The 14,422-nt window shown below is 38.2% G+C and overlaps 1 protein-coding gene across 2 annotated transcripts in view; it reads right to left on the bottom strand.

The window, feature by feature from the left end:
- Nucleotides 1–14,422, bottom strand: part of GUCY1A2 (guanylate cyclase 1 soluble subunit alpha 2) — a 154,940-nt gene that overhangs the window by 127,257 nt on the left and 13,261 nt on the right. For both annotated transcript variants that reach the window (XM_074145245.1, XM_074145253.1), the window contains exons 2-3: nucleotides 14,144–14,205; nucleotides 12,034–12,155 (exon numbers count right to left, since the gene is read on the bottom strand). In XM_074145245.1, the coding sequence (XP_074001346.1) occupies nucleotides 12,034–12,155; nucleotides 14,144–14,205 (184 nt within the window). The remainder of the gene's footprint in view (nucleotides 1–12,033; nucleotides 12,156–14,143; nucleotides 14,206–14,422) is intronic.

Genomic DNA, 14,422 nt, shown 5'->3' with positions numbered 1-14,422 from the left:
TGGTCGCGGGAGGTGATTCTACCCCTCTACTCTGCGCTCGGGAGACCCCACCTGGAATATTGTGTCCAGCTTTGGAGTCCTCAACACAGAAAGGACATGGACCTGTTGGAATGGGTCCAGCGGAGGGCAACAAAGATGATCAGAAGGATGGAGCACCTCCCCTACGAAGACAGGCTGACAGAGCTGGGGTTCAGCCTGGAGAAGAGAAGGCGCCAGGGACACCTCATAACAGCCTTCCAATATCTGAAGGGAGCCTACAGGAGTGCCGGAGAGGGACTCTTTGTCAGGAAATGTAGTGACAGGACAAGGGGTAATGGTTTTAAATTGGAAGAGGGGAGATTTAGATTAGATATTAGGAGGAAATTCTTTACTGTGAGGGTGGTGAAGCACTGGAACAGGTTGCCCAGGGAGGTTGTGGATGCCCCATCCCTGGAAGTGTTTAAGGCCAGGCTGGATGGGGCTTTGAGCAACCTGCTCTAGTGGAGGTGTCCCTGCCCATGGTAGGGGGGTTGGAACTCGATGATCTTTAAGGTCCCTTCCAACTCTAACCATTCTATAATTCTATGATTCTATGATCATCTTAAGGCAGTGTCTAAATTGCCTATGCACACAGGCATAGTTGTAACGATCAACATTCACAAAGGATCTGACCATTCCACAGCTTTGCAAACTATCTGCAATGATATTTTTCTCTGGACCTTCAATATGATTAATAGCAGATTAAAATGCATAAAATTACATATATAAACAGGACAACATAAAAACATGACAACACATATTTTATAAAAGAAGTAATAGTAATAATTTGGGAAAGTTCATTCAAATGCTATTACTCATAATCAAATTTGGTCACTAAACTAGGTTATTACAAAAATATTCCCAGGATCTTTTATGACCACAGATGGTCAGATCTGCGGCTAAGCCAAAAGAAAGTACCTCTGGTACACAATGCCCCCTAATATCCTGACTCAGAGGACAGTGTGCCAATTCCTGACTCATTACCACTACGTCTGCATAACAAAGTATTGTAGCATCTTCCATAGAAATAGCCACTATAAGCCAAAAAGAATTAAATTCTAACCTACACCAATAACATTCTCATAATTGGATGTTAATAGCAAGGAGCTAAGAAATCATTATATTCATATGTATACAAAAGCCCATACCCAGACTTTTAAATATCATTGTTCTGTAGAGTAGTTTTGGAGTAACATCCCACAAAGTTCCCCAAAGACATAGCAAAGGTGAGTTGTCTTTAATGTGTATTATAAAATTACAGTAAAACAGTTGCCCTGGCGCCACTAACTGAAAATAGCGTATGCAGAACTGATCACTTGTGTACTTTACTGCTGCACATGTAAGCCTTTCTCATTATCGTTAGCAGGAGCTGTATTTTAGTATTTGGCCTGAAGTTTTGCTGATTGTCTTAGATTGGTCTTGTTGTCTGCCCTGGAGGACTGGTCATTCAATCTGGACACAAGGTACTGACTCCAAGCAACACGAATTATATGATGAAATTCAGGTCAATGACCTGGCTCAAGGACATGCCACTACTTTTAAAAACATTTTAGCTTTGAATTGAGTTACACACAGTACCAGCAGAAAATTAGATTAGCTCAGAATAGAAAAATGGGTATGCCCAAGCTCAACCAAACTGCTTGTCTGTCTTAGTTGGGAATTTTCTCTCTAATAATAGACACTATGAGATACTGAGAAAAATAAACAAAGTCAAACAACCTTCTAAAAGAAACAAGTGTAACGTATCTAGTGGGGAAGTTTATTCCTAAGCCTTACTAATAAGAGGTCAATTTTTGCTTGAAGCATGATGGTTTTTCTTTAAATCAAAAATCGTTATTTAAATTCCTATTATACAAACACACATAAACTATTTTTTCTTGATTTCTACAAAGCTCTTGGCTTCAGTGATGTGCTTGTATGAAGTTGCACAAAATACTAAATATGTATTTTTACTGACTTATTCCTGCCTCTCCTATTGAAACAAATTATGAACAGAAGCACACACTTACCTAACATTAACTCTGTATATATTTCATCATAACATTTTTATTTAGAACCACATAAATTATCCCAGTCTTTTGAATATCTTCTGTGAAGTTTCTCCCTGCTCCTTTCTCTGTACTTCTATCCGTTTAGCTTTCAAGAGACAATAGAAATTACCATCATCATCACAAGGATAGAAAATATCAGACTGCATCACATTGCTGTTCAGCTGCTCTGAAATCTTGCCTCAGCAGTGATTGGTATCAGATGCTATCGAAAAACTGTAAAATCTGATGGAAAATCATGAAAAAACATGGTTTTGAGGAAGCTCCTCCCTAATTGCTACAGTAAATGTTTAGCTTATTCACTGAAATGGATGGAAGTACCAGATCGGGAGATAGTTTTATTACATATGGAAAAACCTTCTTGTTACAAAAATTCCCAGAACTCATTGTCTCTACAGTGCATACTTTACTGCATTTGGAGACTTCCACAGGCTAATTATTATCTGTAAAAACTACATTCAATATTATTTCCAGTTCCAACGTATTCATTTTTCCTTTGTTTTTTTTTTCTTTTATTTTGAGAAAAGACAAATAAAATCTTCAAAATAATCTTCTTTATAACCTTCAGGTTATACATCTGCATAAACAGTATCACCTTTTCAAACCTGTCTCACATTAAATTATTTCTCTGCATCTTCATTTTGTTTTCATTTTGATTTTGCAGTGGAAAAATTCAAATTGAAGATGGCACTGAAAATGTGAGTCAAGTTCTGTTCATCAAAATTGATTACCAGCTATTCCTTTCTGAAAAGCTGGCATTTCCATCTTTCTTTTTCACTATGAACCTCTAATCAAAATTTTCGTTCAGCTGCCCAGACAAAAAAAAAAAAAAAATTTGAGATCTGTATCCATGCCCAGCACTTCCAAACGCAGAGGCCACTGAACTCCCATACTGCCTCATGCATGACCCCAACCACCACAGATAAGACTTTGCAATGTGCACTAGCTTGCAATCAGTAAGTAGGAAAGAAGTCTTCCTTAGTTTTACCAAGACACTTCACTAAACAGTAGTGATACAAAATGAGCCAAAATTCATCCCAACATTCTCTGCTGTTGTCCAAGGGAAGCCGTTTGTTATTTTGAGCTCCTATTATTTACCAATCTGAATGTACTGAATATAATTCTGAATGAAATTCTAAAAAATCATCAGTCTCAATTTACTTTCCTCATGGAAAGTGATCTATTGTGTTCCTACCGCTTAATCCACTTCAAGAGGAAAAAGTGCATGTCCTAACTCTAATAATTTTTTCCACAGTAGTTTCTTTTTGTTACTTTTTTCTTACAATGTCATTTTTATTCTAGCCCATACTGGACAGAAATAAAATATGAACATTGTAGAAAGAAACTGAGGCAAAGCAACCATAGAATGCTCTGGGCCTCCATTACAAAGCACTTTGGGATCTGTGACAAAAGTACTATATAAGATCTATTATTATCCTTTGAAAATGTGTCTCGAGGACATTTGGAGAAGAGATCCTATACTTGTGAGCCAGGTTCAAAATTACCGAAGTCTTTAAGCATAGGCTCAAATTAAGTATTTCACTGAACTGGAGCAGAAATAGATGACTTCATCCTGTAATAACGTGCTAGTAAATGGTCCTCTTCTTCATTTTCTTTTCAGCAGTTCCTGTAAACTGTGAACCCACTACAAAACGTCAAGGAACTAATACAGTATTTCTAAGTATTTTGTACATTACTAAGTGGAGAAATTAGATAGGAATCTGTTCCCATAAAGAAAGTCACAAATCACAGGCTCTTCAGAAACAAACAGAAGATGAATGATGTGACAAAAATGTCAAAGTAATCCATTATCTTGCAGAGCATGCAGAAGCAGTTACATGCCGTCCAGTTCTTCCTTAACATAAGTCATGGAGACAATGGTTGCAGAGTAGCCAGCATCTGATTCCTTTGGCATAGAAAAATACCTTTTTTTCTGGGATACTCATTAAGAATCTGTAAATGTCAAATATTAAAGGGATGGAAAAATTCAATATGCAATTCCAGAACTCATACTGTGGAAGGAAGCAGAATTTGCCACGTTCAATTATAGCAAATACCTCTTAAATGTTTTTGGATTAACAGATTTTTGGCATGAATAAGATCTTTTCCTTAAACAGTCTTTTGGACAGAAAGCCAGGTGGCAGTTCAGAATTCCAAAGCATAATACAAGGTGGTAAGGAAAGCAACGTTTATTCTCTCAATACAAAAGCTTTTGATGTGTACAAGCTAATGCAGAAAGGTACGTTTGATGAATCATTTGGCTTTTAAGTGAGCCTAGTACAGGATCTAATTACTGTATAAAGAACTTTGGTCTTACTTCATTATGATGGTGAATGTGTATCATCCTGGGAATCCAGATAGTATTTTTAAATTATCATTTTTAGTGGTTTTTATATAAATACAATAACATCATTTTGTACCTTTATATATGGTTTTGACACAACTGTAAAATTTGTACTACACTTCTCTTACAGTGCCTGCATATCTTTCAAGATTTCATAAAATAAAAATGAGAACTATTGCTTAAAAGAATTCCTCACACTTGTTCATCTATAATACCTGCTTTATCCAATTTTAATGAGCGCTTTCTTTCCTTGTTAAAGTGACCGTCTCCTCTGACAAATGATGCTTAGAAATATCATTGTAATTACCGCCTCTTGGTAAGGACCTGATCACCTGTGTTCAGCATACATGTAAAAGATTCTGCTCTGACCTACTGACACAGGAAGCTCAGCTGAGCTATTAAGAACAGGCATTGTTCTTTTTTTTTTCCCCATATAGTGCTTTCATTCTGCAGGCAAAGACAAGCTGTCTGAATCAGGACATCACCATTTTGTGTCCCCCATCTCATCTTGGAAACCTCACTTCTCAGATTTGCACAGGGTTTATTAAATGAAAACTGCAATCACTAGGTTGGTGATTCCTAAAAATAAGGCAGATCCAGTTTGTTTCGTGTTAAATCTAGAGATCAAACAGCAATAAGCACAGAGTTGTTTAATTTGCTTTTGCATTAAAATAAACATATATGTCTTTGAATTGACATGGGGAGCAGAACTCCACTTCTTGGAAAGAAAAAAATTGTAATGAAATCTAAAAACTTTTCCCATTAAATGAAAAATCATCTCTCATAATTCCTCACATACACAAAGGGCTCAATTCAGCTGACTAAATATATATAGATATATGCCACTTGAGTCTTCATAAGGCATCCAAGACATCTACAAAAGGACTAATACATAGTTGTATCTGCCAGGATATGGGACTCAGGGGAGACCTACACATTTTTGAAGGTTTGACAGAAGGCACACAGGATACCCCACAGCACCTAAAATAATGGCAAACACCTACATTTAGTCAATGAATCATGCCCAGAATGTCTTCTACTTCATAAATAGACTTCTACAAGATGTCATTGTTCATCATAACTTCAAACTGCTATCTACTGGTAGTTCATCTGCTTTCTAACAATAAATAGCTCTGATTTGAGAAGAGTGGGACGTCTAAGGCCATTTGGTATAAACACTTGTCCTTTTCTAATTTAGATGTATTCATTCAGTTTTGAAATCACATGAATTATATGATTTTTGTTTAGATTACTTTTGTATTGCCAGTGCACTGTAACATCTGCTAAATAATAGGAGTCCTGTGTGTATAGCTTAGACCCCCCCAGGATAGAGTTCCAAGTACTATTAAAATCCATTAGTAACGCTAGTCCTCTGGGCCATGTAACACTTCCTTATACGCCATTTGTAAACCAACAACTTTAATTATAAATCAGGCTGTGTATCCTAAATTAGTTGCATCCTAATGACTATCTACAGTTCTTAGTTCAAAGGAAAAGGAAAGTGATAGTTATTTATGTACTTTAAATATATAAACATTTACAGTTTTTAGACACCTGCCAAGCAGTCAGTGTGCCAAACCTTTGTCCCTCTTTTCCAATTGCATCACCTGGTCTAACCTCACTGTAACCTTAGATCTGTCCTGGCATCTCCTTTTCAGCATACTTCCTGCCTCTTTAAAGGTAGTATTTCTCAGCAGTGATGTGCTGTTATTATTTAATAGCTACCAGAACAACTCCAAATTTACTCCCCTTTAACCACAGAACACGGGTAAGAGCTGAGATTTTCTTAGTTTAATAAAGGAATCTCGAGGTCTTCAACTTTGACAAATGTACAGAGAGCAAACAACTTTTATAGAATTATGCCCTTTGCACTAAATGAAGGAACAGCCCTGCAAGATATATTTAGACCTGAAGTGATTTGCTCTATATAAAGCAGCCTACAGCACATATCTTATTCGGTGGTGACAAGCAAATGTGACCCAGAGCAAGAGCTCTCTAAACCCCTACATCAACTATGGATTCCACCTCCTCCTCAGTGTCTCGGCAAGGCTGAATCCAGAAACATGATTTATCTCCCCGATGGCGCGGGGCTCTGGGCTGGGATTCCATGTAACTTATCACTGGGGGATTCAGGAATCCTCACCACTGTGGCATATCATCCTCCAAATGGAAGACACCCAGAAAGATATTTACTTAGAAATGACAGAGAAGCAAAAACCTCACACCACTCTCAGAAACAAAATCAAGAGGATAAGCATTATTATCAAACTGTCAGTTAAGAATGCCTAACAGGAAAAATTATTGCAATGCATTTAAGCCCACATGTGGATCTGACTTAGCAGCCATTGACATACGCTTTGAATTTTTTAAGGAAAATGAGATAACTGTAGTAAGATTTTAGGAGCCAAATTTTCATAGGAGATGAAAAAGAATTCTGTTGTATGAATTAATTTCTAGTATAAAAAAAAAGGAAGAGAATGTTTTTCTGCATCCTAAGCCATGGAAAGACAGATAAGTGCAATTATTTCTCCAGGCCTCCTTGTTGAAACAGCTATCTGATACAAGTGCATTTGTAACTTCAGGCTGTGCACCCAAGGTGTTGCAAGTATTATTTATGCAGCTTACATCGCATGGTGTTGCAGTACATACAATTCAGACATTGCAGTTTAATACGCAAAGAGGCTTTCAAAGACAACATTTCTTCCATGTCATTAAAGATTGTGTATGAACAGCTACTTCTGCTTTGCAAATTTTGCACAACAGGGTTTTTTTATAGGTATTTATGAATATAAATCACTTTTCATTAGTTTTACTATCAAAGTTATGACAGATTACAGAGTTCCTCAACAAGATACAAAGAAGCTCCAAAGAAAATGCTGATGACTTTTAAAGGAAAACAGGTAACTCCCTTCGTGAAACTCCCTTTTTTTTTTGTGAAGGATTGAAATAAGAATGAAAAATAGTTCACATTGACAAAGGCTACATCAATTGTGTGCAGTGTTTGAAAAAGAGTGTTTGGAGGGCGTGAGGTGAAGACAGTACAATTTTTATCTAGTTTGTGCATTTGGGATGCACGAAACATCACACTATGTATCAGAAGTACATAGTGGGATTGAAAAATGAAAAGCGGGCATTTCTCTATTGCTTCATAAAACTCAGTACCACAGACCTGCATGGAATATCTGTGCAAAAGATAAGTAGGAGACAGGTCATGAAGGCTTAATGTCCCAAAATAAATTCCTTACAGTACAAATTACAGACTAATAATTTTTAAAAGTTTTCATCCTTATTTTTTTGTTGCCAAAGTTTTAATTTGGAAGTACCTGTGAGTCTTCTCCTTTTTTCTGACTAGCTGCAATTAAGTAAAAACTTTAATCTTACTTGAAATCAAATTATTTTAAATTATGGGGACAAAAGCAGTCCCAAACAAGATTTGGCTGTCATTGCTCAAACTGCTGAATGTACAAATGGTATGAAAACATCTTTGCTTTGAGAAGGTTAAAATCTGAACAGCACTGACATATGGTTTAAAGGATTAAAAAAAACCACTGTTATCTCCATTATACAGATGGGAAATTGAGGCACAGAAAGAATACAAACTTGTCCAAGGTAAAATAAGAAATCTCTTCAGATACAATCTTTCTCTCTAACATACCTCAGTATAAATTTATAGTCCCCTAATAAAGAAATGTGGTAGTCATCCATATAATATACTTCATCATAGGAATCTTATTCTTATCATTATTTCTAAAATAAGTTGAAACTAACACCACCAATCTGCTCTGAACACCACTTAGCTAGCCAGCTAAAAGCATTATCTGTCCCAACAGGATAAAACATACCAGTGCTTGTTCTTTGAAATACTTTCTTTCCAACTAGGAACTTTACAAAGGCTCTCTTCAGAAGCTAGGATTTCTCTTCTCTTTTGCCCAACTTCCAATATACTGTCACTTGTTTTTCCTTTGGATGATATGCTTATGAAGACACTGTAAAAGTGTGCACACACCAATTAAAGAAAGCAGAGTCCACCATAAAGCTGTCTGGACTATTTTCAAAAGGATACAAAGTTAAATTAAATACTCCAGCCTCAGAAGCTGTCACCACAAAGGAAAGCTGTGCCATTGATCTGGTATCAAACATGGTTTACAGCATGTGAGCATGGTGGTCATGGCTCCCTTAATTACAGTGGATTAAAGCAGGAAGAGCTCTATTGATGTCTAGACTTGCAGCAGGAGCAACTCAGCAAGGAGATGAGGAGAATCGGGTCTTTCCACTGCAGGAAGATGGTGTCACACTTTAGTGATGACTTGACAGGAAGAAAATTCCAGTATTCATACATGATAAATGACATGCATTGAGCTGAGCATACAGCTTGCAGCCAGCACTTTGCTGTGAGCAGTGTAAGCACCAGGACCATGGTGCGAAGCATCTGTTTACAGTCTTTCAAGCTTACTAATGATCTCAGCATTTGCTGTCTTCTGATGAATAAGGAATGCCAGATGACTGTTTTAGAGGCAGCTAGAGGGTCAGGAGAGGTGAAGCATGTTGGCATTATCTAAGGTGAGAAAGCAGGATGTTGCTTCCAAGCACCTTTAAGGAAACACTTTCTTCCAGCCCTAGGCAGCAAGTCCCTGTTACCGCTCATACAAATAAACTGAGAGCCAGATTTGGTTCAATAGTTTCTATAGCCTCCATCACAGTCAGGTTCATTCTTGTCTCCTGTCTCAGTAATGCCAATTGCTCTAAGTACACACCCCAGCGATTACATCCTTCTTGCACAGAAGTGGCTCTCACTAAGTCCTATTCAACCAGAAAAATAACTGCATATGTGAGAATTAATTACGAGCCTCCATTAATTATTTACCTGTTGTGATATGAGTTACAATTAAAATGAAGAAGCTGGTTTAACTGCTCATTCCCTTATGTTCCTGTCCCAGATAAGAAGGAAAGAAGTAGTGCTTTTAAATTATCTCAGTGTTTTGCTCACATTGAATTTTTTTTTTTTGCTATGAACTCAAATTCATTCTTTAAAAGGTGAGCTTTTCCAACAGTAAATCACTGCAAACTTTTTTTCAGCAAAGTCCACCTTAATAATTTCCCAAGACAGTAACCTCTAGACATTACCCCTACGCCGTGATCCCAACAGTTGGATTTGCCCCTGACACACATGCACTTTGAGGATAACGCTGAAAAAACAGGCTGCACATTACTCAGCCATGCTAAAGGACCAGGACTAAAATACTGATTTAAAAGCATATTCATAACTATTTCTTAGAACACATACTTTGTGTCGTGGTGAAATATCTAATTATGTGTGTATAATATTAATACACACATGATAACTTTAAAAGTCTTTACTTTGCCTGAGTCCTGCCTTATCACTCATAGCATTTGTTTCTGAGAGTAAGCATTCAATTATTTTAAAATGCAAACAAAAATATATGGTAACTAATACTGGACATATTTACAGTTTAATTTGTTCTACATTCTCTGCGTGATGAAATGTACAAAGTGCCAAGTACCGTGTCTTGCCAGCACAAGTTAAAGGCACTCAGAACCTCCCTGACAGGGAGTAGCATCTTGCAGAATAAGGTACGTGACACCCGAAAAAAACCATTTTGAGTGTCAGTGAAATACAGTCATGTCTCAACTAGAACATGTTAGGTGTTTCACAAAGGGCACCAAGTCTGTTAACGGTTTGAGATAGAAAAGACAGACATGCAATGCATATACCTCCAGAAGGATTTTAAGTCAGCAAGATACAAAGGTCCAGACCATAGTGTGGGCAGAATATCACTTTATCATATTCCCTTGACATGGAAGGTAAGTCACATCTTTAATCATAAAAGGTCAGATTTCAATGTTGTGCCTCCTGTTGAAGAAAATCTCTCTAACTGCATAAACCCATAAAAATGTTGCAGGTTTACCCTTTATACTACCAGCTCAAAGGAAACTTACTATGAACCAAAATACCATCTTTTGTGCCTACCACTCTAACTTCAGCAGTCTACTGAGACCTCCAATGGAACAGCAAAGAGGGTTTAGATATTACAAAAATTACAGCCCCAGAGAAGCCATCTCTGCTCCAGACTGTGCAAGGCCAGCTCTCCCAGCCTCTCCTCACAGGGTAGGTACTCCAGCCCCCATCAACTTGGTGATCCCAGCTGAATTCCCTCCAGTTTATCAATTTTGCTATGGTTTTGGGCTCCCAACATCCAGCTATGGTCTAACAACTGCTCAGTAGAAGGGGATAATGAGTCCCTTCAATCTGTATCCCTGCTCTTGTTCATAGAGCCCAGACTGCCATTGGCCACCTTTGCTGCCAGGACCCACCGCTGGTCCATGTCCCTCTTGCTGGCCACCCACCAGGGCCTTTCCCGCAGAGAAACAACTACAGCAGCTCTCCATTTGCAGACTTCCATGACAGCAGTAGATGGCAAATGGCAGCGCTCCACAGCTGAAGCTAGATAGAAGTGGGCACACAGACAGCTACAGCAGTTCAGCCGCTGTGCTGCATGTGGGTGAGCTGTGGTCACTTGACCTCAGGACTCAGCTCAGACACACATAATACTGATAAACACATCGACCAACATGACCACTTTCTTGTTAGTAGATGGCATAATTGCATACAGTTAATAGATGAGAACACTTCATGTCTTAGAACTTTCAAAAAGAGTTATTGTCAATTGTTACAGTCCTGGACGTAGAGCTGGGTAACATCAGCTTTGCTACACTGCAAGTGGCTATCACAAATAAATCAGGAATTACTGCTTTGAAACAATTAGCAGTTACTACTTTCCCTCCTTACAGTTCCCTGTAAAATGTAGACAACTGCCCAGTGGTTAAAGCTCAATCTGTAAAGTTTACTCTAAAACAAGGAAGATTATCAGTTTTGTAGGAGTGAAACAGTTAAAACAATCCCAGTCAAAAATTAAGTTCTTAGGTTTTTTTTTAACTTTTTAAGACATTTTTATCAGCAACACGGGTCTGACTGAAAAGCAGTAAAGCTAACTAAACTTGGGAAGGAGAATAAATCATATGGATAAATCATATGAATGGATGCAAATAGCCAGCTAATTTTGACACCTATTAAGACAATTGCACTTCAGTGACAGATGACATCATCTTGACATGCAACATTTCTGAAAGTTTACTGCAGCAAGCATTCTTCAATATGAATGTAAGTCTTCAGAATGTTTCATGTCTCAAGTACATCCTACTCTGTGGTTCTCAGGGCCTCTATCTACCAGGCCCAGAGATGACAAGAATATCTATTGTTTTGTAGAACCCCTATAAATCCACTTGAGGTAACTCCAAGACCAAGGCCTGAACAGGTGCAAGTCCCTTTGGACTCAAAGCCTTTGGAACTTCTCTAAGTCGCTGACATCAACCTGAGTATTGCACAATACACCTCCACTGAAAAATCAGTCTGGATTGTCTCAAAGGTGCAAAATACGTATAGAAAAGTAGACAAATGTAGTAACAACGCACCGATATGTAGCTGCCTACATCCTAAATTTCCTTTGTTGGAGCAAAAATTACTTGGTTCATTGTTGGTATTAGGATGGTCAGTAAACTTTCCTTCCAACTAAAGCAAAAAAATTCCCTTAAAAAAATACATACCAAGTACATTAGCCGTACACTGGAGAATTCCTGAGACATCTTCAGTTTCTTCATTGCCAGAGCAGTCTGTATAGGAGCATCTGTTTGATATATTGTGAAAGTTCTTCTCTGCATCCCTGTAACTACAGTAAAAAAAAGAGTTTATAAGTTATAGCATATCCTTCTACAAATGCAAAGTCAACAAATGTCTTTCAGAAGTGGCAGTAAAGGATGCCTTTAGCGTCCCTTGCCTCTTCCCTCTTCTCCCCTCCCCTTTCCATTTCTGCATTATCACACGTACAACAGCACATTAGTAGCCTGGGTATCTCAAGTATTATACTAGAATCTGTAACGAAAATGAACACATAAGAATAAGGGCTGAAGCATAAGGGAAGGGTATCAGACAGATCTGTCTTATACATCATTCCCACTGGGGTGTTGTCTGTAACAAAGTTGTACAGTAAACTCCAAGCAAGATGTTTATGAGGCAATGGTGAGTATCTAATAAGAATAATAAATCTTCCACAGCACATTACATTAGCACTGCAAGTCTAAAACCTAGCTTTCTCTGTGGATTATCTTCTGAAAAGTTCTTAGCAGAATGAAGGATGCCAAGCTGCAACTCACTATCAAGAATAAAATTTGTGCTATAGCCTGTTAAACAAAAACCCACCACTGATGAAAGGCACAAAGCTATGATCTGACCAGGAAGAAAGCAGCTAGCATCTGAATTACTCTGATTTAGCTTTGCTGGATTGGTTTTCTTTAATTCAACAGAAACGGAACAGAAGCTGAAACTATGTTTAAAACAAAGCTTTATGCAGGTGATAATGATGACAGAAGAGGGAATACAAGTGAAGAAAATATTGCAGCCAAGTGATAATGCACTTGGCAAAATATACAACTGATTTAGCTCATGCACAGAGCAAAGCTTATCTAATGACTATTTTGTTAACAGTTTTGTTATGCTTTCATACTTTGTTTATACTCCGTGAGGCCACGTCCTGACAGTGTCGGAGCTGGCCCAGAGCCCAAAGTCAGGGCCCAGCCGCAGGGCCCAAAGCGAGGAGCCAGGCCTCATCCGCCAGTGCCATCCACTCCCTGGATGAGGCCTCCCTAGTGAGGTCACTCCTCACCTCCCATCCTGACCAGGACGGGAGATTTGATGAACATTTACGTTGTATGGGGTGTAGTGCCCACGTGCCGGTGGAGGCAGCTGTGGGGGACACTGTGAGAGAGGCCAGTTCCAGCCGGCTCCAGCGGCCCCACCACAGGGCACAGCTCGGCCCCTCAGACAAGGCAGCAGCGCCTCTGGGGAAACGTGTTTAAGAAAGGGTAAAACACCTCATGGTGGTGTGAGGGGTGAGGAAAATAACTGAGAGGAACAGCCCTGTGAACGCCAAGATCAGTGAAGAAAGTACCTTACGTCTGTGTAATTAAATTTAGAGGACTTGTCATATGGCACAGCCATTTAATGGCTACAGACACGCAGCCGTTGTATTCTGACTCTGTCGGGAAAAGTAAGTTATCTGTGACAATAAAATACTTGCACAGGTAAGGAAAATACTTGTGCAGGAAAGGAAAAGGTTGAAAGGAGATTATTTTAATCAATGAGATAATGTCTTAGGTTTTCATGATGACAGTTGCTATTACTTTCTTTTTACTCCTCTGTCATCCATTAATTCTGTGAATGAACTCAGCACCTGGCTTTCAGCCCTGCTTCTGCAGAAACCTTCTGCAAGTATGTAACGGTGCATGTATGTAACACGCACTGGTGCAGGAATTTGCAAGGTTTGGACCTCAGGTAATAGCATAAGTAACTTTTCCAGCGTTCTCAGCTGGCTCTGTGAAAAGAAAATTGGAGTAGATCTTATACTTTTACAAAAAGATTTCCTATTCTCCTTACATAGGAAACATCACTGTTAATGGAGCAGTTGTGCTCTGATAGGATTGCATGGAAGCAGGACTGGACATCAGTTTATTATTAATGTCCATAGTATGTATAGTTACTCCAGAGCACCCCTAAGAATTTGTGACAAAAATTAAAAAGCTTGACAAACAAGGCTGTGACTTGGGAAGCGTAGAGGAAAGCATCACCATGCGCCTTTCACTACCTCACATTAACACTTACCCAATAACTTGATGCTCAAAATACTGCAGTGTCCTTTGAAGAGTTTGCCGAATGGTCTGAGGCTATGGAAGAATAATAATAAAAAAATCATAAGACTAGGGAAGTACAATACAGTTTTATTATATTATATTATATTATATTATATTATATTATATTATATTATTATATTATATTATATTATATTATATTATATTATATTATATTATTATTATATAGCATTTAACACACTATTTTTCTCCATTTTTATTCCTTCTCATCTTCTACCTGCTAGGTGTCCAT

Source organism: Numenius arquata, chromosome 1 (genome assembly GCF_964106895.1).
Source record: "Numenius arquata chromosome 1, bNumArq3.hap1.1, whole genome shotgun sequence".
Classification (NCBI taxonomy): Eukaryota; Metazoa; Chordata; class Aves; order Charadriiformes; family Scolopacidae; genus Numenius; species Numenius arquata.
This window is presented reverse-complemented; position numbering and strand designations above follow the sequence as displayed.